The 27,670-nt window shown below is 48.2% G+C and overlaps 1 protein-coding gene across 1 annotated transcript in view; it reads left to right on the top strand.

The window, feature by feature from the left end:
• Window positions 1-2,563: 2,563 nt before the first annotated feature.
• The window catches only part of Cfap77 (cilia and flagella associated protein 77), a 125,279-nt gene continuing 100,172 nt past the window's right edge, over window positions 2,564-27,670 (top strand). The window contains exon 1 of the mRNA XM_038337364.1: window positions 2,564-2,983. Coding sequence (XP_038193292.1) covers window positions 2,789-2,983 — 195 coding nt within the window. The 5' untranslated portion in view covers window positions 2,564-2,788. The remainder of the gene's footprint in view (window positions 2,984-27,670) is intronic.

Genomic DNA, 27,670 nt, shown 5'->3' with positions numbered 1-27,670 from the left:
ACATATATATATGCAAATTTACTATGTTAAAGTTAAAACCTCCCTTTTTAATTAGACAGAAAAGGGGAAATGATGTAGGATGTCCTCCTGCATTCTGTGACTATGTGTTTCTCTTATTGATTGCTAAATAAAACTGTTTCGGCCAATGGCCAGGCAGACTATACCCTAGCTGGGAAAATGAAGCAAAGACAGGGAGAGAGAAGGCAGAGTCGGGAGATGCCATGTAGCTGCCAGGGTAGTGAGATGCCAGGCCATCACAGGTAAGCCACAACCACACGGTGATACATAGATTAATAGAAATGGGTTAATTTATAGATAGAGCTAGCCAATAAGAGGCCTGAGCCATCAGCCAAACAACTGTAACTGATATTAAGCCCCAGAGTGGTTATTTCATAAGCAGCTGTGGGGACCTGGCAGGTTGAGAGAAACTGGCCCATTGATGTTCTGCCCAAATCCAAAAAGTCCCCCCAAAGCCAACAAGACCAAGAGAGAAACTGGTCCATTGATGTTTCTGCCCAAATCCGCAAAGTCCCCCCAAAGCCAACAAGACCAAGAGAGAAACTGGCCCATTGATGTTCTGCCCAAATCCGCAAAGTCCCCCCAAGCCAACAAGACCAAGAGAGAAACTGGTCCACTGATGTTATGCCCAAATCTGCAAAGCCCCCCAAGCCAACAAGACCAAGAGAGAAACTGGTCCATTGATGTTCTGCCCAAATCCGCAAAGTCCCCCCCAAAGCCAACAAGACCAAGTCCTGTATGTAAAACCAAAGAGCCTTTATTTTATGCAAGTTTGCAAACTTGGTCTCTCCATATGTCCAACGTATCGGAATAATAAACAGAGAGCCCTGAGCTCAGTTAGAGTTGGGTTTTTATAGTAGTAAAGGTGGAGGTGAGGGGTTTCTGAGGTTCAGGACCCCTGTTTGGCTGACATTTGTCTAGAGGTGTCCTGGTGAGTGTGCTGGCAGGTGATCCTATCTACAGCAGTTGGAACGTTAGGCATTTCCTTTGGATAGTCTGTTCTTGGGTGGTGCTCAGGTAATCTTAGTTTATGGTTCTTTCTGCAACCAGGTATTGTTTCAGGGTAAACTACTGAGACTCAAGCCTACGTTAAACTTATCCATGGCTGAGTCCTACTCCGGCAGGTGATAATGGTTGGAAGTAAAGAACTTCCTTTGGGTGATCTGTTCATATTTAACTTATCATGGCTGGCTTCCACAGTGGAACCAGAAGAACGGAGAAAAATCTCCATCTACAAATTTCAGGTTGGAGGCTGGAGAGATGGCTCAGCAGTTAAGAGCACTGATTGCTTTTCCAGAGGTTCTGGGTTTAATTCTCAGTACCCATGTGGCAGCTCAGAACTGTAACTCCAAGACCTGACACCCTCATATATACATGAAGGCAAAACACCAGTGCACATACAACAAATTTTTTTAAAAAAACCACCCATTTAATTTTTTTCAGGTTGGTAAACCTTTAAGAATAGTCTCATATGCCATTTCCAGATGTTTTTTTTATGCTTTACATTTATTTATTTACTTATTTGTTGTGTGTGTGTGTGCGTGTGTGTGTGTGTGTGCCACGTGTGCCACAGCATTCATGTGGAAATCAGGGGACAATTTGGAAGTGTGCCCTTCCACCATATGGGTCCCGAGAATCAAATTGGTTGTCAGGCTTGGCATCATGAGCCATTTCTCTGGCCCCATTTCAGATTTTTTTTAAAAAAAAAGATTTATTTATTTATGTATACGAGCGCTTTGTCTTCCTGTTCATCTTCATGACAGAAGAGGACATCAGGTCCCATTGTAGACAGTTGAGAGCCACTGTCTGGTTGCTGGGAGTTGAACTCAGGACCTGTGGAAGAGCAACATGTTCTATAAGCTGAGCAACTCTCCAGCCCCGATTTCAGATGTTCTTAATTAACCAAGCTCGTGGACCTGAGATTTTCAACTCCCCTGCCCCCATTTGGTTGTGGAATAAGACACTATTGGGTTTTTTTCCCCTTCCTTTCCTTCCAGTTCTCAAAGACGGGAAGGAGAATCCAACAGGGAAACTGGCTTAGGACCACCCGGTGGGTTAGCATGAACAGCAAGCCTAGGATGCTTGTTTCTATTGCAACATCAACATGTTAATGTGATATCCAGGGGAGTGTGTGTGTGTGTGTGTGTGCAAGCTTGGAGCAAGCTTGGGAGGGAACTGAATAGAGTAGGATGGGTAGAGAGAGGGCGAAAGCCAAGGATAAATGGCTCTCTAGAACCTTCCGCTTTTAACACAATTTAGACTTGATTCTTGGGTTTTCCTATGTCAACTTGAGCAAATTCTAAAAGGTCTTTGTCAGGGCGGTTACACAGAGAAACCCTGCCTCGGAAAAAAAAAAAAGTGTGTGTGCGTGCGTGCGTGTGTGCGTGTGTGTGTGTGTGTGTGTGTGTGTGTGTCTTTGGTTGCCAAGAATTTCAAGAAAGGAAACCGGAAGCTCCTGCGCCGTTGGCGTCCCGTCGCCAAGGAGACGGGTCATTCCATTTCTTTGCAAGGGTTAGTGTAAATACTCTTCCCTCTTCCAGTCTGCAGCAGGTGCCTAAATCACTTCGAAGAACTTGGCAGGGTTTACGCGCTCGGGGCGGGCTCCGCAGGTGGTCGCGATCCACTTCCGAACTTGCCTGGCCGCGGGGTGCACCCCCGGTCCGTGTGGTGCAGCCCGGAGTGGCGCGCGTGGGGCGAGGGTCCCCATGTAGGACAGAACTCTGTGGGCTTGCATCTCGGAGATTGGGGTCTGATCTCGGAGGTCCCCAGGATGCCAGGTCAGGCTAAGTCCCGGCACGACTTCACGCGATGGAAGAAGAAGAAGCAACCCGTGCGCCGCACGGTCAGCCAGATCTGCCCGCCGCCCAGACGGCCGCTGGCCGTGGCAGACATCCGTCCGGGCATGGAGAACGAGAGGCTGGGGGTCGTGCGTGACTCCATGTTTCAGAACCCGCTCATCGTCAAGGTGAGCGCTCGGGCGCGCTCGTCCCCTCCCCGGGCACCTACGCTGCCGATGGGTTCCAGCTGCCGAGTCCTCTGGCCTCAGAGCCCGGGGTCCAGGTGCAGTGTTGGGGACTAGCACTAGGCGGGACAGGTCTGAACGGACAGTCGGCAGTCGCGGCCGGTCCCTGAGCCTCAGTGCCCTTAAGTGGCACATATTAGCGGAAGACTATGAATAGGGCAATCCCTGCGGGGCTCGATAAACCCACAGGGTGACCGACAGGTCGCAGGCACCCTTTCATGCGCTTGCCACCCCAAGATCCACTTTTCCCAGCACCTTTGGTCTACTGTGCAGCAGGTGCTCCGGGGCTCTCGTGGAAACCTTAAGTGTGAAGGGGGGAGGTGCAAATACTCTCTGAGGCCTGGCCAGCACTCGCGTGCGAGCAGCGTTATGGCTGATTCACCTTCCCTTTCAGTGCCGGACCTCTGTGCTTTACTCTGTTTTCCCACCTGGCTGAAAACTCCACGTGGGCGTGTCTTTGCTCCTAAGCGCGGGGAGACAGGAAAAGTCAAGTTAAAGTTTAGCTTTTATCAAGGTAGTCCTGGAGCAAGTTTACCTTTGGCCACTAGAGGGCAGTGTGCTTCTAAGAATGTACTCAGTTTCCCTGGTTCCGGGTGCGGAGGGTGATGGGCTCGCTGATGGTAACCATGGATTCAGTAATCATGATTTCTCTGACTCCGGGCACTGATTAGAACCCAGAGTGGTGCGATCTCTCTCTCTTTCCCTTCCTCCTTTCCTCTTTCTCATTCTTCTTTTTCTTCCCTCCCCTCCTCTTTCCCCTTTCTTCCTTTTCTTTGCCTCCCTTCCCCAACTCTTTCCTTTTGTTCCTTCTTTTGTGAAGGGAACCTGGCTTTTCTTAGCTGTGCTATAACTGGCTGCATTCTTTGACTCCTGGGAAATCAGTGACGCTCCTGGACCTTTCTGGGCTAGTTAATGTTCGCAGCAGGACGGAAGTTAGGTGCAGTATGGGGTGCAGCAGCATCCTTTGCACCAGACTTCTGAGATGGCTCCCCAGTGCGACAGAGCCTTTGCTTACTTCTTGGAGAAGTGACCCAGCAAGCACGTGAGATAGACGGTTGTGATTTACTGTGGTGGGCCAAGGACAGACTCAAGTACCACCTATCAGTGGCTGCTCTGCTGTCCAGCCATTGCTTTAATCAGCTGTCACTAGTGTGCTGCTCCTTCCCACTTAAATATGAGATGAAGGGCTCTACAGAGTCACTGCCACAGTGAATTCTCGTGTAATGTTCACTCCAAGTGACACATGTATATCTGCATACACACGCATTATACATGTATGTATGTATAGCAAAACACGTGTTCTAGATAGCACACTATATGGTTAGCATTTGTACATAGCAATGCATGTAAATTCGGTATATGAGACATCCCTCTCTTCCCCCGTTGCTTTTCCCCCTGGTTATGTCAAGGACAGCATTTGAGCTGTAAGGTGGCACCAGCTTAACAGCCTTCCGGATAAATCCCATCCTTGTTTCTGGAGCTGGAGTTTAGGAATGATCATTTTTTACAACGTATTGGTGGGTGGTGATTGATCCACCAATGGGGTTCTGTTTTCAGGCTGTCCTGGTCCATGGTGATCACCAGTGCAGGGTCCTGGCGCTCTTTGGTGACAGCAGGGGGCACTGTTTCCCTCCAACTCTGTCCTTGGTTTTGGAAGCATCAGTAGCGGTTAGGATGATGTCTGCATTCAATATTTACCCCTTTCTGTAAGATCTTCCGTCAACACCCAGCCTGCTTTAAGGTTGGCAGAGAAGGAATGCGGAAAGGAAGCTGAGCCTCTCCTTGTTGCCAGTGCATAGGGAAATCTCTGCCAGGCTTTTGACGCCAGTTTCTACCAGAGCTGGCTTAAAAGCCATGCCACTGCATCCCAGCCAGCTTTCTCTATGTAAAGGAAATCTGAATTCTAAAACATTGGGAGTTTGGGCTTTAAAGAAAATGGAAATAATAAAAAAGTTAGGGTTCCAGAACATTAAAAAAAAATACAGTTCTATCATTTCTCCCGTGCTCGACTTGTAGGCTCCTTTACTGGGGTTGCTAGTTTTGTTGGCCCCAGTGTGGGGGTGAATCCCTCCTCCTCGTGTGAGTATGCTTGGGTCTGGTGTCTTTGGGGATGATGGGAACTGAGTTGTATTTTACCGTTGTCTCTTCCTGAGCCTGAGGAGTGCATCTCTATCAGATGACACGGCACCCTGGAAATATTTATTTCACTGCATGAAGAGGCTATCACTCACGTTGTTTCCCCTCATGGCAAGGCTCAGCATTTTTTATTTGTTCCTTTTCTTTTCTTTTTCTTTTTCTTCAAGTTCAAATGCAGCCAAACAAATACAGCCCTGGTATTTCCCACCCATGGAATTTACCAGAACGTATCTGCATCAGTTATTCAAAAACATGTCTTCAAGAGGCCACAGCAACAAGAGAAAAGGGAAAGCCTCAGATTTGCAAGCAGGTGTTTTTATCTATAGACACTCACCAACTGATCACCTCGCGGAAACCAAGCAAACTGCTTGTTTAATGGCAGTTAATTGCGGCCTGATGGCGTTTCATGCAACCACAAAAGCAATGTAAATAGTTTCCATTGGCAAGGGCTTCTCTATTGTCAAGTGATGTGCAGCCAACCAGCTTCCCCTTCAGGGTGACTCTGTGGGAAGTATAAAATTAAATTGAGAAAGAACCTAGCTTCATCCTGCTTGATTCTCATTTCCCTAGATTCCGGAGACACAACATAGAATCCTGCCACAGTAGCCTTCCAGGCTCCCTCACAAAACCTGTCAGGGTGTACCCTTCCCACCGCGGCAACTTGGCTGATACCCTGTCAATACAATTACGAGGAGAGGCTGCGCGGTTTGCTCCGCTGACAGCTCTGAGTCTGCTGTCGCCCCGGAGAGGCAGGTTGCTGCACGGGAGAGGGACTGATTGAACCCAGCACCCTCAGAAAGTACAGATGATAAGGGCACCTGATTCTTTTCATAATTTATTAGTGACTTTGTTTTTTTCTTTCCTGTGGGGGGTTTATGTCACAAATAAGAAGAGCACACATTTGTAAAATAAAGTAATAGAATCAAGCATTGGAGGCTAGAAGGAAGTTTGCCGGCATCAAATGTATCTCCTTTCAGGAGGTTTAGGGGCCTCCACCCAGGGGAAGACACTCACCCTGGGGTGCTGCTGTGACCTGGTATCAGAAGTAGGAGGAGGCCCCAGTCTCCTGAATTACAACCTCGGGCTGTTTTGGCCGCAAGCCATGACTAATTAATCAAGGGTAACCCAGGTGTGGCACATCGTGTAGACCAGGCAGTGGAAAGTGCTCACAAGTGAGTCTGACCCCGCGCCATCCACTCAGTGTCCCTGCAGAAGTCAGCAGCATGGATTCCTCAGGGTTTTTAATGCTTAGTAGGTGTGTGTGTGTCATCCTAAGCTGGGGTGGGGGGCATAGAAACAAGTTCAGAACTTAGCCTCTGCCCCCAGGGACTTGACCATTTAGGGTTTACCTGGAGAAATAAGATTCACAGAGATACAGGCACACACAGAATCATCTGTACAGGCATGTAGACATACACACAGAGACACAAAATCACAGGTACACATACAAAAGGAGTCAAACAATGTCACAGGTCACCTCCTCTGAGTTTTCCAGTGAAGTACAAGCCTAGGGCATTCAGTTTTAGGGAGAGGGTATCGTAAGAAGGTCTGTGTCAGGGGTCAGGAGACTGGCAAAGCCAGCCCTCTGTGTAGTGATTCTGCTCTTCCTTCCACTCCAAGCATTAGGGGCTGTTCACGCCAACTCAAGTCCTAGTTCATAAGACTCAGTGCTGCGTTGAGTTGTTATCATTACCAGCACAAGGAAGTGTTTATCCAGAGCAAGTGTGTTCAAATTGGATGCTCTACAAAGCCGGGCGAGCACACCATGCCCACTAATAGCCTAACGGCTCGAATAAATATTAATGCTGGTGAGTATAAACACGGAGACAGAGATGGGCATTAGGAAGGCAGGCTGTCCAAAGCCTGCCTACACAAAGATACCGATGTTTTCATTACAGGGTGGGAGAATATTGTGTGTGGTCTGTCTGCCGAAGAGAATATGGCTGTGATCGCTCAGCCCCTTTACATTCAATTACAGCGTAATGGGAGGAAATGAAATGTTAGTGAGGAATTAAAAACCATCCTGTGGTTCAGTCTGGGCCAGATGCACTGCTGTGGGTTTATCCATCCTTGTTTTCTCCTTCCTTGTCCTCTCCCTCCTCTCTTCCCCCTCCCCTCCTCTTTCCCTCCTCCCCCTCTTTCTCCTCCTCCCTCCCACTTCTCCTCTCCCTCTTCCTTCTTGTGAGTGTGTGCATGTTTGTGTGTGCGCACTACTGCATTGTGTGTGTGTGTGTTTGTGCATACCTGTGTGCATGTTTGTGTGTGTATGCGTGCGGAGGTCAGAGGTCAACCTCAGGTGTTGTTTTTCAGAAGCCATCCACCTTGGTTTTGAGACAGGATCTCACTAACCTGGAACTCAACAAGTAGGTTAGTCTGGCTGGCCAGGGAGCCCCAGGGGTCCACACATCTTCACCTCCCAAAAGCTGGGATTATAAGTGAGAGCCACTTTGTCAAGCTTCTCTTTCTTTCTTTCTTTCTTTCTTTCTTTCTTTCTTTCTTTCTTTCTTCCTTCCTTCCTTCCTTCCTTCCTTCCTTCCTTCCTTCCTTTCTAATGGCTGTCCCCTTTTCTTCATTTAAATCAAAGCCTCCCTCTGGCTGATGCCTGGCCTCCTCCTTCAGGGGCAGCAGATGAAGCAGTAAACAAACCCCACTGCCCAAGTCTGTGACCATTCCAGAGAGAAGAGCTGCCCCTCTCCTGACTCCTCACTGCCTTCCCCAGGGCAGCTGCCTCCTCCACTGGCTCCTCACTGCAGCCCCCAGGGCAGCTGCCTCCTCCACTGGCTCCTTACTGCAGCCCCCGGGGGCAGCTGCCCTGGCATAGCTGCAGAGTTGCCTTTCTCTCCTGTCTCTTAGCACAAGGGGGTGCATGAATGAAGACAAGCCCTCAGAACTGGGGTTCTTCCTACTGAACCCAGCCACCCTCTGATCATGTGACCCTCAGAACACTGCTGGGGCTTGAAGGGAAGGCTGATCTTCAGGAAGAACACTGAGACCCGGGTGGATGGGTCAGCGGTTATCTGTATAGCTTTCAGAACACTCTGGACCCAGCGCTGGCTGCTATGCATGTCGGGGTCTTTCATCTTTTTGTTTACTTGTGTGGTGATCGGAGGGCACCTTTCGAAGTCAGTTCTCTGACCCCGTGTGGCTTCCAGGGATAGAACTCAGGGCATTGCAGTTTGCACAGTAAGTTCTTTAACCAACTGATCAGCTCTCTGCCTTCAAACCCTGTTTCCTATTTCAGTGGTTCCAAACCTTTCTAGGGGTCCCAGAAGTCTTGGAGATCTCACAAATGGAGTGATTCTATTTTTTAAAAAATATTTTTAATGGTTTATTTAATTTTATTTTATGTGCATTGGTGTGAAGGTGTCAGATCCCTTTCAGACAGTTGTGAGCTGCCATGTGGGTGCTGGGAATTGAACCCGGGACCCCTGGAAGAGCAATCAATGCTCTTAACTGCTGAGCCATCTCTCCAGCCTGAGTGATCCTATTTTTAAGATTATGTCTAGACTGAGGGTGTAGACTGTAGGGTGCCTAGTGTGTAGGAATCGCTACCCTCCACCCCCACTCAGTGCCACAAAATAAATGGGCACCAGTCAATCACTCAGAGCATTCTTATATACACGCCTTTATGCCAGCAGAGGGCATCAGATCCTACTACAGATGGCTGCGAGCCACCATGTGGGTGCTGGGAACTGAACTCAGGACCTCTGGAAGAGCAGCCAGTGCTCTTAACCTCTTCAGCCCGCATCCTCCTTTTCAAAGCTTGAGAAGGAAACAAATCTCACTAAAAGCATCCCGTGTGAAACGTTCACGCGGGCTCTCCGACGTTGTAGCTGTACTTTAAGGTCTAGTTCTGGGCTGTCGGCTTTGCATTCCTGTTTGGGAGCCTTGTGAATGTGTTTCACCTGGGAAGATTAGGCCTTTTCCCAATCTGAGATTTTCTATTCTTGCAGGAAAGTCACAGAACTTTGTCCTAGCCCTCAAGACCTGGATGTGTTAAACCCAGCAATGCGCCTGCTGGACTCTCCCTCCTGTCTGGTGACCTTCAGGGTGGCAGGCAAAACTAAGGGGGGCACAGCACCAAGAATGTGCAGCCTCGGTCAGGTTTTAGCAAATACAGCAACTCTCATTGTTTGCTGCCTTCAAACAAATGCCAAGGAAACCAACCTTCCAAGCAACTGCTGGCCAGTGGCTACAATTCAACTTTAAGCACAAATGTGCCCCGGTTCCTTGTTCAAGTTCTACCATCAGTGCAAATGAGGACACAATTCCAAGTTGGCTAGGCAGGTATGAAGCTGAGCTCCCTTATGGAGGGGAGGTCACTAGAGTGGTTCTGGAGCCAACAGATGCCAGCCACTTGCTTGTTCTGCCACCCTGGAGTGGGAGGTGTTATCTCCGAGACTCCGTTTCTTCTATCAGCGAGGAGACCAGAGTAGGTACCTGGTCATGGGAGAGTAATGAGTATTCCATGAGATCTTTAGGTCGTGGCTAGCCATGGGTACCCCCAGAGAGCACTTTGAAAGCAAGTGCTTTGGTTTTTGATGCACCTCATCACAAATACTTTTGTTCTTCAAGGCAACCCTTGTGTACTGAGCCGTTGATGTTAGGTAAATGTTAAGGGCTGAAGAAATGGCTCAGCAATTAAGAGCGCTCACTGGGAACTTGCAGGGGAATGGGGTTCGGTTCCCAGCACCCATGTGAGGTGGCTTCCAACCCCCCGTAGCTCTAGCTCCAAGGGATTTTACTCCCTCTTCTGATCTCCTCAGGCACCTGCACACATGTGGTACATATAAACTCACACAGGTACACACACTTTCTTTAAAATAAAAAATCTAAATGTAATGTTGAGTCTAAACACAGTGAGCTTTCACTGACAAGTTTACCAAGTGCTGATGCTTATCCCAGTGTGCGCTGTAACTGAGCCACGCTGTCTCTACCCCAAACTTTCTTACCCTACACTAGAGCCAACAGTGTACGCTGGTTAAACCCAACGAAGAGCTCTGCTGGGATTGTCACACCCATGTGTCCAGGCTCTGGTGAAGACTGGTAGACTTGGGATGCCACCTCATAGAAACAGGAAACACTTGAGTGACGTTGGTGGCTCTAAGCTAAGGAGGGCAGTTTTACTGTACTTTGGAGATCAATGGACTCCAAGGAACTTACTTCTAGAACCCACTGGTTTTGGTTGGTGAAGCTGGCAGGGAGGTGCTGTCGGCCCCTCTTTGGTGGGCAGAGGTCATGAATGCTGCTCAATTTGTCATAGTGTGAAACCAGCCCCTCCCGCCTGCATCTAGGAATCAGTCTCCAAATGTCAACAGTTTTGAGGCTGAGGGGCCTTGAACTAGAAGCCATAAGCAAAATGGGGGCTTGTTTGGAGCTCAACACAGCCTCTGGAAAATCTAATGTAGACTCACAGAAACCAAACAGTTGGTCTGAACTGCTTCTCTCTTTGCTTGCTTCTGCCTGCCCTCCCCGACAGCCGATGCTATTTTAAACCTCCTTCTTCAGTCTGTTTCTTTCCCCTTAGTGATGTTTGTGTACAACTTGTCTGCTTCAATCCCTGCCCACATTGCAATTTAAGAAAAATAATATTTTTTCAGCCTTCTTACGGTGTGGCTCAATAACTCATTAAGTAAACTCATTAGCAGAGAGACCGGTTTGTTGAGCAATCACTGATTGGTGTATGAGCTTTGCGTCCCTGCCCTTCAAACGTCCAGGGTCCTGTCTCACTCTGCATGAACTAAGTTAAGATTTCAAGTGGAGGATTGATGCAGTGTAGAAAAATTAAGCTCACAGTGGGTCAGCACCCCATGGCAGATCTTGCGCTTTCGCGTGGCACTAAATACCACATTTCAAGGAAACAGGAACAAGTGTTAGGAGGAAAACAGCTGTAATGATCCACCCAATAATTTGAAGGCACACCAGGGGTGGGTCAAGAAACAGACATGGGTCAATGAACTTAAAGTTCAGCACAGGCAACACCCAGAAAGGGGGAAGGGTCCGTCAAAAGGACTGCAGAAAATACATAATGACCCCCAAAGAGGGAGTTTTGATCTTTTATAGGAACCAAACAATACATATCTGAGAGGCGGGTGAACTCAGAAGCATGCAAGCTAAGTGTCTTTGTGTGGATGAGCACTCTTTGTGTTTTGTCTAAGGGAATAAAAGCATAGCCTTAGAAGCTCTTCGGTTTCAAAGGATGGATGGCCACACTGCTGCCAGGTGGCTGGCCATTTGCACGTGACCATAGAGCATCTAAACTGAACCATTGCACCAGAGAAAAAGTCCCAGTTTGCCGATGCTCGGATGACACAGCCTTTCACAAAGTTGGGATTCCTGAAGAGCTCGCGGAGAGGCTGTGGCATTTGAGTGAAGGGGAAGTTTTGCAGCTGACTCCATCAGTTCTGTTTAGTGGACTGGAGTGAATTAGGCGATGCCACCACCTTAAGATGTCACGATTTGAATTTTGTAGGATTGCATTTCTGTGTTCCCTCTGCCTTCGAGCAGATCTCTTAAGAACACAGAAACTGGGTAGCTCGGGGTTTGAACACCTGTTTAACTGGAGAGATCCTGGGTTCCACTCCTAGCACTGCAAAAATAAACAAAACAACACAACAGAGCTTGGCTTTGGCTGTTGTTCAGTCTGGTTACAGAAGGCATTTGAAATTGATAATGAACACATCAGTCCGTGAGCAAATGTTTTATGGCCCTGTGATGGGGAGGCCTGGCTGGAAGCACAAGGGGTTTAAAGGTCTGTGTCCAGTGGGCTGGTAGTTTTGACCGGGGAATCACCAGTCTTTGAAGATTGGAACCAAGTTGTTGAGGGTGGAAGGAGAGGAGAGGGAAGTCAAGGCGCCACATTCAGAAGTCGAGGCAGGAGCAGAAAGGACTGTATAGCAGGTCTGGGTTGTCAAGTGAGTTGATTTGACTTGGGTATGGATGGGGGAGGGGCCGCTGGAGGGAGGACTGGGCAGATGTCAGCATTGTGCAGGTGTTCCCAGGGAGAAGGACCGAACTCCTCTGATTCTGTGAGGGCTATGAAGGAACTGGTAGAAATGACAGTCTGCTGGGTGGTGGTGGCGCACGCCTTTAATCCCAGCACACAGGAGGCAGAGCTAGATCTCTGTGAGTTCGAAGACAGCCTGTCCTAACAGAGCGAGTTCCAGAAAAGGCTGCAAAGCTACAGAGAAACCCTGTCTCTAAAAACAAACAAACAAAAACAAAAAACCAGCAGTCATTCTTTTTTTATTTTTTTATTTATTTATTTATTTATTTTTTGGTTTTTTTCGAGACAGGGTTTCCTGTAGTTTCTAGAGCCTGTCCTGGAACTAGCTCTTGTAGACCAGGCTGGCCTCGAACTCAGAGATCCGCCTGCCTCTGCCTCCCGAGTGCTGGGATTAAAGGCGTGCGCCACCACCGCCCGGCTCATTCTTTTTTTTTTTAAAAAAAAAATATTTATTTATTTATTATAATATATACAATATCCTGTCTGTGTGTATGTCTGCAAGCCAGGAGAGGGCACCTCATTACAGATGGTTGTGAGCCACCATGTGGTTGCCGGGAATTGAACTTAGGACCTTTAGGAAGAACAGGCAAAAAAAAAAAAAAAAGAGCAGGCAATGCTCTTAACCACTAAGCCATCTCTCCAGCCCCCTAAGCAGTCATTCTTTAGCCGCTTTAGCCAATGCTTCCTTTCTGAGCGCGCCCTATGCACCTGGTGCAGGGATGGGTACAGATCTGGGCGGTGCTCTCACGGAGCTCACAACCCAGCAGGCAGAAGACAGACCAGAAAGAACAGCAAAGGCTCAGAAGCTACAGTAGCCCCGTCAGGGTGGGATCCCTGCTCAGGGCTGTGGGCAGCAGGAAGCAAGGGAGGCCTTGCAGGAAGGTCAGAAGCTGTGTGCAGGGAGCTGGAGAGGTGAGAGCGGAGTCAGATTCCCCAAACAGGAAGCTTTAGGATCACTCTTTAAAAAATAAAGAATTTTATTTGAGATAGTCTCATGTAGACAAGCCTAGTCTTGAACTCACCGTGTAGTCAAGGATGGCTTTGAACTCCTGATTCTCCTGCTTCCACCTCCTGAGTGTTGGGTTCCAGGCGTGTGCTACAAAGGTTGGTTTTCTTTGGGTGGGGGGGTTGAACTTGGAGGGTTGTGCATGCCAGGCAGGCACGCTACAAAGTCAGAATACAAAATGATAAATATTTCCAGAAATCACGTTCAGGAGCTTGGAAGAGGCCCTAGGCTAGTGAGTGAGCCTGAAGCTGGTGCTTCATTAGTCGCTGGGTCAGTCAGTGTTTGGCTGGGGGAGAAAAGTGTTCCAGGAGAGGGGCTAGTATCTATGTGGTGTGGTGGGGTGGAGGGTGCACCGGATAACTACACTGGACTCCTTCGTTCCTCTCCTGGCTGTGTGTCATTTATGCATTCACTCATTCGTGTACTGTGTGCCACACACTTCCTCTGAATTAGGTGTGCCTGGCCCTCGGACCACAGTGATGACCTCATGGTCTGTGTGGTGCACCTCTCAAGTCCTTCAGTCTTGCTTCTGAAACTCTGGATTCCTCCTCCCCTTGCAGCCAGCCTGAGCCCACACTAACTTCACACGTTCAGCCACTTGCCAGATATCTGGGCCTAGCTGTCTGTCCACCAGAGCCACCTCATGGAACAAGGTAGCCTTTGTCCCTGCAGCAGACAGGCCTTGGAAAACAGGCAGTAAGATCAGTGTTCTTCAGGACAAGGCTGCTGAGGGACCTGTTACCAGAGGCTAGACCCACATCTAGGCTTTTAAACCTGACCTTCTCAGAAGAGTGGAGTGTTTGTGTTGTGTTTGGTAGTTGTTGAGAGGAAGTGATTGCAGGCAAAGTAAGAGGTTTTGTGGAGCCGGCGGGTAGAGCATGCCTTTAATCCCTGTACTCGCGAGGCAGAGACAGGAGGATCTCTGTGAGTTCAAGGCCAGCCTGGTCTACAAATTGAGTTCCAGGACAGGCTCCAAAGCTATAGAGAAACCATGTCTTGAAAACAAACAAACAAACAAAAAATGAAACAAGAGACTTTTTTGTGGAAGTGTATTTAGGGATAACCTGGCACCCTGGAGAAGGATGAGGGCAGGGTGGTCACCATGAGTCCCTGGGAATAGGAAGGGCTAAGATGAGGCTGTGTCTGGCTTAGAAAGACTTGAAGAACCCAAAGCTAAGGACTAAAGGACATAGACTCCAAAGGCCCCAGAGTCAGGTCCAGAAATCCACATCAGTCCCAGCCACTGTGCCTCTTCCTGCGCTGAGGGGCTTGGGCATCTAGGAACAGACAGAGGTGTGCAGGTCACTGTGTGTGTGAGATTGTTGAAGTGGGTGAGTTGGGAGCATCCTGGTCTCTTCTCAAGCTGGCTGTTGGAAGCTAGATGATGACAGGACATGTGCCTCACTGATGGGTTAGGGTTAGAATCTTCTATTTGTTTACTTTTTGCAAATCCAACAAGCCTGAAATGCTCTGAATGTCACCGGCTGTTTGAGAGAACCTTCAGGAGAGGCTCTGAGGTCCCTTTGGGCCCAGTGCTATGGTTGCTTCCAAAAGCTTTATAAACTGTCACTGAAGATTTTGCCAGCTCTGGAGACACCCAGTGGGCATGAATTCAGAGGCTTAAGTAAATCTTTTAGACACTCCTCTTCCAAAAGGAAAGCAGGAGTCTGCCCTACATTCCCGAGAGCCCCAGGCTTTCTTCAACAGTCCTGGGGGTAGGGTGCTCCTGGGTTTGGCTTCTTCCAGGGTGGGAATTCAAGGATGAGGCTGAGCCCAGAACCTCACACTCTCGACCAGAGACCCATTGGACCTGCTGACCTCCCAGAGGAATACTCCATGCTGAGCAAATGTGCCTTCTGAAGCATCACGTCCCTTGTGCCTTTGCAGCAACCCTAAAAGGTGGCAGGTACTCCTGTTCCTAGCTTACAGCTGTAAGATGGAGGCTTAGAGTTCACACAGATTGCCTGAAGTCAGCCAGAGCTACCAGCCAAGCCAAGCGAGGACCCTACAGCACCAGGCCACAGCAAAAGTACCAACCAAATCAGAATTTAGTGACAGCGGTGCCTGCCAGTCATCAAGAGCCTCTCAAGTGTCAAGCCATCCCCCCTCACTCCGGTCCATCCTTCTTTCTTGTCACGCTTGCGAAGACTTTGAGGGGTATCATCGAGGGCTGTTGAGGTGGCACAATGGGTAAAGGCACTCGCCACTCAGCCTTCCAGCCTGAGTTCCATCCCTAGGTCCACATGGTAGAGAGACAGGACTGATTACCTCAGGTTGTCTCTGGCATATGCACGCACGCACACACACACACACACACACACACACACACACACACACACACACGCTATCAAAGGGAGACTATCGACAGTCAATCCTAGCATCTCTTGCCCAGGTGATTGCCCACTGCTGCCTTCCTTATGCATATTTCCCATCCGAACGTACTCAAAATCGTGGCCTTTCCTCCTCTTTTTCTTTATACATGCTGGGGATGGAGCCCAGGGTGTCTCCACGCCAGGGAAGTGTTCTACCACTGAGCTGCACACCAAACCCCTCAGTACCATATTTTTCGTATACAGTCTCTCAGCTCTGTGAGATCCGTATTTTGAGCTCAGTATGGGTAACATCCCCAAGGTCACACAGAGGGCAAATGGCGGGATTGGTATCTGTGGCTAGAATGAGTTCGCTGCTTATCAGGCGATGTGTGCTACTGCCTGGTACCTTAGGAGACAACTTTGTCCTGATAGGACAGAAGGATCCAGCAGGTCCATCTAAGTCAGCTATGTGTGGATCAGCCTACAGAGGCAGGCTCATCTATGGAGGCCTTACCTGCTGCTCTCATAAGAGTTCCATCGGGCTGGCAGATAAGCCGCCCTAGTACAGATGGATGAGATGACTTCACAGGGATGCAGGAGTTAGGAAGAGGAGAGGCTGGTGTCCGGGGGTGATCCAGAAGGACTAGAGTGGCTGAGAGGAAGTTGGTTTTCCATAGGAAATGTGGCCAGACAAGAGGAGAAGTTGGGTTTCATGAACATGGACACACTGGGAAGGGAAACATGCATGTCACAACAAGGGCACCAGAAGACAGTCACCCTGGCAAAGGACATTGAGAACAGGTCAGGACCGCCTTCAGAATCTGCATTGGCAGGGACACCACTTATATTTTAAGAGGCATCACCAAAACTCAGCATGGCTTTTTGGTTTCCCAGGAAAGCCTGGACCTTGGGGTCATTTGAAGAGTGTGTATCTGTCGTCCCTAAAGCTGGGAAGTCTCCAGCCACAGCTCTGTCCAGGCCTCTGGGAATGGCCTCACCCTTTCAAAGAGAAGGTGCCCTGCTTCTCTTCTCCCACACATGGTCCCTTCTTCTCTCTACCTCCCTAATCAGAGAAAGCAAATTGTTATCAGATTAGTCTCAGCAATGAAAAGCGGGTGCTGGCCCTCGCCCCGTTAGTTTCCATTTAGATAGACTGGGCCGGGCCACACAATAGGCATCAAAGCCTGTCTCTGGGCAGCGGGAGGGATTAATTTCTTTAACCAACAGGCCTGATCTGGCCTAACTCATTACCCTGCCTTGTCAGTGTGAATGTTCGACGCGATTGAAGATTATACCATTTAGGCCTCTCCCTTGTCTTCTGCGCAAACCATGGCTATTGAATTGCACATTCTTGCGAAACTCCCCCGTCAATACTCGGGCAGCCTGAGGTTCTAATTCTGCTTCATTTAAACTTCATCAACTTTTCCAATCAAGTGGAAGGATCCGAAATAGGTTCTGTACGCGGAAAGGCACGATCCCTTTGTCAGATAAATTTATTCCGGCTTCTCCCCTCCCTGACTCTCTTTCTCTCTCCAGCCTCGCTCCCCAATCCCTTCTCAGCACCCCCCTCCCCTTATCCCCAGGATGAAAATGAGATTACAGTATTTAAATGACTATGGTAATCAACCTGGGGGCCCTGAGCTGAGATTGAGGTTAATTTTTCTTAGCAGAACAAAGAAGCGCGATGCCTTTGGGGACTCAGAGGTACAATCTGGGGTTCTTGCTTGTGGCTTTTTTTCCCTCTGAAATTGCAGTTTTAGGAGTCTTTTCTTGTTACTAACTAGACATCGAATGTGATTTTTTTTAAAGGCTACAGTCCCTAAGAGAACAGAAATGTAATTTTCGGATGATAAACAGATACCAACCTTCAATGAACAATTTTAATAGGGGAAAAAAAGTCACTGACATGAGATGAGCCCAAATCTAATGAAAGGGTGGTCCTTTGCCTTGTTTATTTTTTAAATACACTCAAAACAATCTCCCACCGTGTTAGAGCTCATAATTACAGCCACCACGGGCACCGCAAACTTTTGAAGGAAGAACCTTATCACTTGGGTGATCTTCTTGGCAGCTTTTCCTGCTGTAGAAGTTGAGATTTTTGTCATGTTTTGGCTAATTAGAAGCAGGGTCATTACATCATTGAGAAGTCTACATGAAAGCGGCCTGTTCTGTTGTTACCTGGAACATTCGAAAGCTGGTCAGTCATTCTGCCAAGGGACCCCCTCCTCCTCTCAGCTCCGAACCAGCATCAAAATCTGTATGTTTCTTTGTCTCTCTGCTACCTTGTCGGAGATGTTTTACATACTTGCCAGGCAACGCTATCTTTCATTTGTGTCAGGAGAAAGGACTGTGACAAGTTCCGTATACAACGTTCATTTGGCAAGGGAGATTCTTCACAGAGCGTTTGAGTTGGGAAATGAAACTATCTTTCAGTACGATGAGCTACATCGTTTCTGGACAGACTCACTAAGAGAGAGCATCTTGGAACTCCTGAAAAGTCTTAATGAGGTTTTGTAAGAAATAGGATTTGGTTTCAAGGCAAGCCTAGCTGGGGGAAAGTGGGAAACAGCCAGAAGGGCTTCAAGTGGGGAATGCCTGAAATACACCTCCCTCTCGGCTCCCCACGAGTTATTAAGAGGCTGGAATGAATTGTCGCTCTTCTGTGTCGTAATGACTTTGTTTCAGGCCCTTTAAACCGTGCTTGACTTCCCGACAGTCATCTACATTTGCAAAGCAAAATATTTAATAACCTCCATCCTTTCCACAACTGTGTTTGTTCAAGGGTTTCCCCCTCATCTCTACCCTATCCCCACTCCCAACCTCTGACAGCTCTCCATGCCTTTGCCGAAAAAGAAGAAGAAAAAATCCGCTCACTCTTTGTGCTACCAAATTCACTGGGGGCAGTGGTTTATGGTGACATTTTTCTTTCTTAAAGTAAATATTGACTCACCACGGGGAAATTAAAACTCCATTAGGCATCGCTACACTGTACAGAGAGCTGCGTTGGAGCAGTCAAGCTGCTATTAATTGGTTTCTTCTTCGGGAATAATTCCAGGAGGGCAGAGGGAAAGGGGAAACAGGAGATGGATAGATCCATAATTTCTTAAAATGACACCATCTAAATCAGCAAAGGTGATCATTACATGGTTATTAATCTAAATAGAAACAAGGTGCTGGATAATAATGGGAGAATCCACCGATATAAAAAGCCTGCCGCAGAGTTATTTCCGGGCTTCGGAGAGTGTGCTGGGGAATGCAGGTGAGCCAGCCTCACCCGGGCTTGGGCTGCTGGGAAGTGGCATCTTCGGCATCAGCGGCTGTGCTTCTGCCTGCTGCAAGGACTTTTTCTTTTCCCGTGATGAGGTAGCAAGACCTCCTTTCACACTGATTACTGTTCTTAAAAAAAAAACCCTAAAAACTTGTTTTCGTATGTATTTGTGTAGTGTGTGTTCATGTGTGTGTGCCTGCTTGCATGTGTGTGGGCATGCTAGTGGAGGCCGGATGTTGACGTCAGGTGTCTTCCACGATTACTTTCCACTGTATTTCCTGAGGTATGGTCTCTTGCTGAACCCAGAGTCTATTCTGTCAGTCTACCTACCCAGCTGGTCTCCTAGCGTAGTTGGCTTCCCAGGAATGCTGGGATCACAGGTGGCTGCCCTGCCAGCTGGGCATCTGTGTGGGTGCAGTGGAGTCAGACCCAGCCCCCGTGCTCATGCAGTAAGTACCAGACCAGCTGAGCTGTCTCCCCAGCTTCCTTGCTTCCTTTGCAATAGGACCCCTCTGTGTTTGAGCCATTGCCTCCTCCCCTTTCCCACCTACCTCTGCCTGCTGGTGCCAGCCTAGCCCCAAGCCCATGGGTGCCATTGTAACTCCCTAGGCACTCTGACTGCCATCAAGAAAACAAGTTGCAGACAGCTCAGCAGTTAAGAGCACTGGCTACTCTTCCAGAGGACCTGGGTTTGGTTCCCAGCGCCTATACGGCAGCTCAAAATGTCTTCCAGTTCAGGATATCTAATGCCTTTTGTGTCCTCCTTGGGCACTTGGCGTGCATGAAATATGCAACATATATGCAGACAAAACATTCATATACTTAAAATTAGAAAATAAATTGAGAAAGACAGAAACGGGTGAGCGGGAGGAGAGGAGGGAGGGGAACTGTGATTAGTATGTAAAATGAATAAAAAATTTAAAATAAAAAATACTTAAAAAAGAAAGATGAAGAAAACAAATAACAAATACTGAATGAGATGCAGGGAAAGGGGACCCTTCTATGCTGCGGATGGAACAGGAAACCACAGCAAACCATACTGAAAATCAGTATGAAAGTTCCTCAAAAAAATGAAGAATAGGACAATCGTATGATCCAGCTATAACAATCCTGAGAATAGCCGGGCGGTGGTGGCGCACGCCTTTAATCCCAGCACTCGGGAGGCAGAGGCAGGCGGATCTCTGTGAGTTCGAGGCCAGCCTGGTCTACAAGAGCTAGTTCCAGGCCAGGCTCTAAAAAAGCTGCAGAGAAACCCTGTCTCGAAAAACCAAAAAAAAAAAAAAAAAAAAAAAAAAAAAAATCCTGAGAATACACCCAGAGGAATCAGAGTCAGCACCCTGCTCCAGAGATACTGCACACCTTTTCCGCTGGTCCAGTCACAACAGCGGGCTTATGTCCGTCAGCGGATGAACAGAGGATGAAAATGCGGTACTGATACATCACGGAGCATTGCTCAGTCCCAAGGAAGAAGAAAGTCATGTTACTGGCAGGAAAATGGATGAACCAGAAGTTGTTACAGCAGGCACAGTGAGCTGGACTCAGGCAGACAGGGGCCGTGTTTCCTTTCACACGTGGAATCTATATTTTTAAGAAAGGCACAAAAGTAGAGAGTCAAAGAACAAGTACAAATATTTTAAAAATAAAGTATAAGAGGTTCTGTATGTGAAGAGAAAGGGAATCAGTGGGGGGTGGACAGGGGACAAGGGCAGGCAATGAAGGTAATTGAGGTAGACAAGATCATGCATAACAACATAATAAAACCCACTATTTTGTTTAATTAATATACAATAATTTAAAAAAATCTCTCATTTTTTTTTTATCTAGCAATCCCCCCCCCCCCCACTTCCCAAGGCCCAAAGCAAACTGTAAAGGAGAAGGGGCTTACACAGACATTTAGTGGGCAGTGGTGGAGCCCAGCTCAGGGCACAGCCCCCACCCCAGCTCTCGGGAGTCAGAGTTCCAGACCAGCCGGGCAACATAGTGAGACCCTGTCTTAAAAAAATAAAGCCGGGAGGTGGTGGCGCACGCCTTTAATCCCAGCACTCAGGAGGCAGAGGCAGGCGGATCTCTGTGAGTTCGAGGCCAGCCTGGTCTACAAGAGCTAGTTCCAGGCCAGGCTCTAAAAAAGCTGCAGAGAAACCCTGTCTCGAAAAACCAAAAACCAAAACCAAAACAAAACAAAAAAATAAATAAAGAAGAACTTAGGAGTTGGAGAGACGGCTCTGCGGTTAAGAGCATGTGCTGTTCTTGCAGAGGACTCTGGGTCTCACGAGGACCCACGGCAGTTCAACTGTCTGTAAGCCCAGCCGGCCCGGTAACCTGGCCTCTCTGAGCACTTCATACATGTGCTGCCCAGAGATGTGTGCAGGCACACACCCACACAAATAAAATAAATAACTCCTTAGAAAAAAGGTCAGACCTTGGTGGCTTCATGGCCAGACAGCCAGAGTCATGGAGCTCTCTCCTCAGCACGGAGATGTGACATTTTTCTTCACAGGGCATTCTCTCAGGCATGTTGGGTTAGGCTATGTCTTAAGGTAGTGGGAGTTTGGACTGCAATACCCAGGCCTTGGAGACGCAGGTCAACCCCTATACTCCCTGTTGACTCCTGGCCCACAGATGCTGATTGTTTGGTTCTAAAGAGTGGGCATATATGGGTAACCCTGGTAGTGAAGTTCCTTCCAAGCATGGCAAGGAGAGGTAGAAACGGGGCATCTCACGCCTGACATAGTTCTGCGTGCTGGGACTGCTGAGGCCTCTGGGACCTGCCCGCTCTGTGCCTGCCTGCATCTCCTGCCAAGGAGGCTGCGGTGGTGGTTTGTCGCTTCCACTTACTTACTTAGACATGGTCCCGTGTAGCTCAGACTGGCTTTGAACTCCCTATATAGCAGAGGATAACCTTAAACATCTCGTCTTCTTGCCTCTAGCTCTTGAGTGCTGAGATTCCAGGCGTGTGCCCCAATGCCTAGCTTACCTGCTGCTGAGAACGGAATCCAAGCCTAGTGTGTGCTAGGCAAATGCTCTAGCAACTGAGCTACCTCCCCAGACCTTCCATATACTTTAGATGAAATCTAAATTATAATGGTTAATACATGTAAATGCTAAGGAGATAGTTGATTAAGGCATAATGATGAGAAAAACAGCAGGCCCTAGTATTTTCTATCAGTGAGTCCTAAATCTGTGGTTATCAAACATGGGGATAGCAGAGGAAGAGTTCATTTCCAGCATTCCCCTGTTGCAGGAATTTAAACCTTGACACCACTGCAAGGATGGATACCCAGTTGTCAGGAGCCGGTCACCTGGCAGCGAGCAGGCTGCCCTCCCTACCCGATGTGGTTCCTCTGTTCCCCACTGTGCCCCCTAGGACGCCATGTGCCTTTCTCCAGTCATCTTGTAGAAACTGTCTCAGTCCTCTTCCTCTGGAAATCTTTGGGCGCCCCACCCCTGCTCTGAGATTGTTATGCACCCAATATCTGCAGCCATAATGTCATAACATGGATTCCTCCTATTGTCCTCCCTATCACATTAAAAGTTTGCTTTGGGGGGTTTCTTGTGGGCAGAAGCTGGGTCCTCTTGGACTCTGCACCCCCAGCTCCCATAGTGTTTGATATAGATACTCAACAAATGTAGGATGAGCTAATACACGAACGGTTTAATGAGGACCCAGGAGACAGTGTCCTAGTCAACATTAGCTCTGGCATGCCTACACAGGTCTAGACTTATTTTCAACTCAAACTTAAGGTCCTTTAAGACTTCAAGATGGGCTCTCTGCGAAGGAAGGCACCGTCATCTCTGCACACAGGTGGGTGGAAGCTGTGTATTTGCATTTGGCCTCACTGAGACGTGTAGACTCATTGCCATTGACGCGCAATTCACGTCAAGGATGCTGCACTTAGCCACTCAGCGCCTGGGAGCAGTGGAGGTGTGTACGGGTAGGGGCCAGCCTTGCTAGCTGAGCTTTTCAGGAGGAAATCCAAATGAGGACGTTAAAACCATGATCACGGTCACTCATCAGACGCCCGCTTTGCCTAAACAGCCCAGGACACAAAAGGAAAATCAGGAGGACACATAGCTGGTCTCAAGCTACAATGGGATCTTTAGTGGCAGGATATTGAGCTGTTTGATAAAGCCCAATATTGCATGTTAATCAGACATGAATGCCCAAAGAAAGAAGAGTGTTTGAAAGCGCTTAACAGGGACTGAGAGGACCCCTTGCTTCTGTCGCCTCCCAGGTGGCTGTGATGCTGTGTCATTGTACCGATTACCCGACAGGGTAATCCTGGGAACAGCAGGAGGGATGGCCACCAGTGCGGGACTTTTCAACCCGGCTAATTAAAACAATACTTTCTCTCCCCCTGAAGGCTCGCGAGACAGAAAGTGAGTGGGCTAATGAAAATGTCGCCGGTCACCCACTTATCTATTCACGTGATGTCATAACTTCCGTTTGGGGGGGGTCCTGATAGAATAATTTCAAAGATTTACTGCGAGCCTGGTCCCCTTCATCATCTCTACACTGCACAAGCCACGCACCAAGCCGATCACTAGTGACCCACGCTGTGGCAATCACTTGTCAATCACAGCAGCTGTGGGGGTTCTAGAAGAGCCCTTGTTCATACTGAACCTAATGGAAGTCATCTTGGTCCTTCTCAGTTACCTACCTCGCTAAGTCCAAGAGGCCCAATTACTTCGGAAAGCCCTGCTGTCCTCCTTGGTGGTCCAGTAGATCGAGATGTCTGTTTACTGGAAGAACTCTGATAAGACGGGACGCTCTTCAGCATTTGGTCCTGACTGGAACGATGGCAAGAGTTCAGTTAACACGGAGTTTAACGGCCTCAGGCATGACCACCTCCTTCAATCCCGTGAGCAGAATCCAGAGTCCTCTATGTTTATTTCCAGCCTTTACCTAGCCCTAAAATTCTGAATGATGTCACCTGAAGATGTCCTCCACTGTGCACGGGACAAGGGAAAGAAACAGGGGGTGGATTTGTACACACAACAACGAGAAAAGAAGAAATTGTCATGAATTTGAAGGGGAGTAGGGGACACAGGAAGAGTTGAAAAGAGGGGTGGGGGATAAAAGCACCCAGCAAACATTAACCTAACTCACTTTATACCTCGGTTCAACTGGGAAAAACACCCTCCGGCCCCAGAGCATCTGAGACACGAATGCCCTCTCCTGAGGTTTGAATGCGGAATGCCCCTCACAGGCTCCGGTATGAGGGCACGTGGTCCCCAGCTGGAGGTGCTGTTTTGAAAGGTTGTGGAACAGTTAGGAGGTAGGGCATTGCTGAAGGAACCGAGTTGCCGTGGGTGGGCCTTGAGTTTTGATAGCCACCCTCACATTCTGCCCATTCTCAGCCCTACTTCCTGTTCGTCCTTTGCTTCCTGACTGTGGCTGGGATGTGACCGGCTGACTCCTGTTCCTGCTGCCATGCCTTCTTCACCACGAAGGACTGTATCTTCCCGGATTGTGAACCAAAAAAAACCCCTCTCTTCCTGAAGTTACTTCTTGTCTAGTGTTTGGTCACGCGATAAGAAGGATAACTAAGACACCCTCTTAGACACCAGGATGCTCTGGCTCACCTGTGGGACTCTACCCAAATCCCCCCTTCCTTTCTTTCCCTTGTCCAGTGCATAGTGGGTGGTGATGGCCTTAGTCAATGTCATCCAGGAGTCTAGGGAGAGGTAAGGGATTGAAACAAACACAGAAGACCCTGAAGAACACCTAACCTCCCTCTCTCAGATACCATTAAAAACCTGTAGCTTGCCGGGCGGTGGTGGAGCACGCCTTTAATCCCAGCACTCGGGAGGCAGAGGCAGGCGGATCTCTGTGAGTTCGAGACCAGCCTGGTCTACAAGAGGTAGTTCCAGGACAGGCTCCAAAGCCACAGAGAAACCCTGTCTCGGAAAAAAAAAAAAAAAAAAAAAAAAAAAAAACAACAAAAAACCTGTAGCTTTTCATCTATGGGTGGGACTTGGAATTTTTTTTCCTATCCATACTGGCCTGTCAACAGAAATCGACAAATGGTAAAAATGCCAAGAGAAATCCAGATGATGGTGGCGCACACCTTTAATCCCAGCACTCCAGAGGCAGAAACTGGTAGATCTCCGTGATTCAAGGTCAGCTTGGTTTACAGAGTGAGTTCTAGGACAGCCAGGACTACACAGAGAAACCCTGTATCAAAAATAACAAACAAAACAAAACAAAAAAATAAGAAAAACTGACCTGACCGTGGGGTGCCCAACCCTAATGGATACATCGACAACACAACCCATATACTTAAGACTGGGGAGACCTTGCAGAAGAGAATGCAGAAAGATTCTAAGAGCCAGAAGACGTCTGCTGGGCAGCAGTGTTGATGAATAAGGAGAGCCCTACCAGGAAATCTCAACAGTGCATTCATCTAAACAAGACCTGCAGGAGGAGAGGCTCTTACAGCGATTCTTAAGCCTGCCCCTTGAGCCTGCGGGTGTGTGGGCCTCCTGTTGTCATAAACACCTCCTGGGGTCTGAGCCATTCTTTCTTAGCAATATATCCCATTTTTTTTTTCCTTTTTTGCCACAGCCTCTGTGCGTTCAGTTCAAACTAGCTGTTGAATGGCAGTCCAGCCTCCTTGATTTGAAACTTGCAGGGACCTCTGTTTCCACTACTTTCTTTCTTTACTCCTCCCGACTGTTTCTGAGATACACAACGCCAGGGGTGGTGGGGACGGCCCACCTTCGTTTCCAAAGTGAACGGTTGAGGAGCAGGACCCCCCTCCACCTGTCATTTGCATCCAGTTTCTTTGGGAGACCGGAGAAAGGTGGCTGTGGGCCTAGATATTTCCGTGCAGTGCGGCTCATTATTTACGCAGTCAAGGAGTTATTTCAGTAGAAGTGTTCTGGGCTCTGAGTGACAGGGTACCTCTCTACAGTGCAGGGTTCAGGGAAATTGTAGTGAAGTTGACAGCTTTTTTTTAACATACAGCCGCTATTCCACTGAAATCCGGTGTGTTTTTATTTTGAAAGTACAAGATGACCTATTTATTAGCTGTGATTCCAGCTGAGTTTACACGCTCGGAAACACAGAGGGAGACGAAGAGCGTGTTTCTTTGGGGGACCACAGATTCGCTCTCTTCTCTTCTCCCGCTACAGAGAAGAAAACATCGAAAAATGGGTGTTCTGAATTGGAGTGGACGGCTTCTCCTTGAGATGACAGCTTACCTTGGAATCACGGGAAAAAGTTGCCAATTACCTTAATCAGCTTTCTCCGAGAATCAACAAGGAGAGCTTAGTCGGCCTCCGTGGGAGGAGAGAGGGAGCAGGGACTGGAGGGAAAGAACGCCAGGTTCAAAAGCGCAGAGTATATTGAAAAGCTGCTAGTTTTTGTTTTAAAGACAAGGCTGTGTGGGTGGGGAGTCTGTCATGCCTGGAGTTTGCTACTTAAGCAGGGGTAGACACTGGGACCGGGACAGTGGCTTACACACCCTGAGCCCTGTTAGAAGCGCGACATCTTAGCCCGCATCCAGCAAATCCTCAGGTGCAGCCAACGCAAAAGCACTGGGCTGGCCCCAGACCTTCTACTTCCTGTTTGGTCTTAATGCCACTTGGTGGGTGGCAGCCATTTACCTATTTGGCACCTACTGTACTAGGTCCTAGGAACACAGGGAATAAGACCCACGAAGCCTGTGCCCTTCCTCGGGGAGTCTGGGAACCTTCAGGGAAGCCACAGTCAAGTGATCCTCATCTGGACAGAGTGACATTAATATCCGGGTGGCATTTATCCAAGAGGAAAACATAGCTGCGCTGTTATAATCTATCCTGTATGACCTTCCAGTCACATAATTCTTATCTCATAGGCTGTATTTGTTTTTGCTTTGTTTGTTTGTTTGTTTGTTTTAGATGTGATCACCCTGTAGAGCCCTGACTGGCCTGGCACTCACAGAAGACCAAGGTGACCTTGAACTCACAGAAGAGATCCACCTGCCTTTTCCTCCTGAGTGTAGGGATTAAAGGTGTGTGCCACTGGGGCTGGCCTCCATAGTTATTTTATATAGATGGGTGATCCTGCTCAGTTTAGTGAATGGAAGTGGAATTTTGCACACTACAGAATTAACCATTTGTTTTGGGCTTCCTTGCTCAGTATGGGCAATGTGCACCTATCTCCCCTCCCCTTCTCTCTTTCTTAAAAATATATTTTAGACGTATTTATTTTATGTGTATGGATGTTTTACTTGCACGTCTATCTGAGCACTGTGTGCGCGCCTGGTGCCCTCCAAGGTCAGAAGGAGGGTCAGATTCTTTGGAGCTGTGGTTAGGGATGATTGTGAACCACTGTGGGAATGCTGGAAGCCGAACTCAGGTCCTCTGCAAGAGTAACAGGTGCTCATAAGTGCTGAACCAGCTCGCCAGCCCTTTAAAAATTTTTATTTTATTTTATTTCGACAGTTTTGGGCTGATAAGATGGCTCAGCATGTAAAGGGGCTTGTCTCCAAAGCTGGTGACACATGTTCAATCTCTAGGACCTATGTGGTGGGAGGAAAGTGACTCCTGACAGTTGCCCTATGACCTCCACATGTGCTGTGGCTTGTGTGCTCACACACATACACACAAAAGAACTAGATGTTTAAACTTCAGATGTAACTTGTTACATCTGAATAACCACTTGTTATTCATTATTCATTTATTTATCAATGGAATCCATGCTCATTTAATTTTGTTTCAATTTTAAATAGTTGCGAGTCTCTCACATGTGAAACAGATTTTCTTGGTGAACCGTCCATTCAGCCAGACTCCGTTTAGATGACTGAATTGTCAAGATGTCAGTCTTGTCGTTTAGCTGTATGTGGGTAGCAGTTTCCTGTGTTTGCCCCAACATAGGAAAGGGAAAACAGTGTGGCTCTGAGACAGAGTGTCACCTCCA

This window comes from Arvicola amphibius, chromosome 7, assembly GCF_903992535.2.
Source record: "Arvicola amphibius chromosome 7, mArvAmp1.2, whole genome shotgun sequence".
Taxonomy (NCBI): domain Eukaryota; kingdom Metazoa; phylum Chordata; class Mammalia; order Rodentia; family Cricetidae; genus Arvicola; species Arvicola amphibius.
This window is presented reverse-complemented; position numbering and strand designations above follow the sequence as displayed.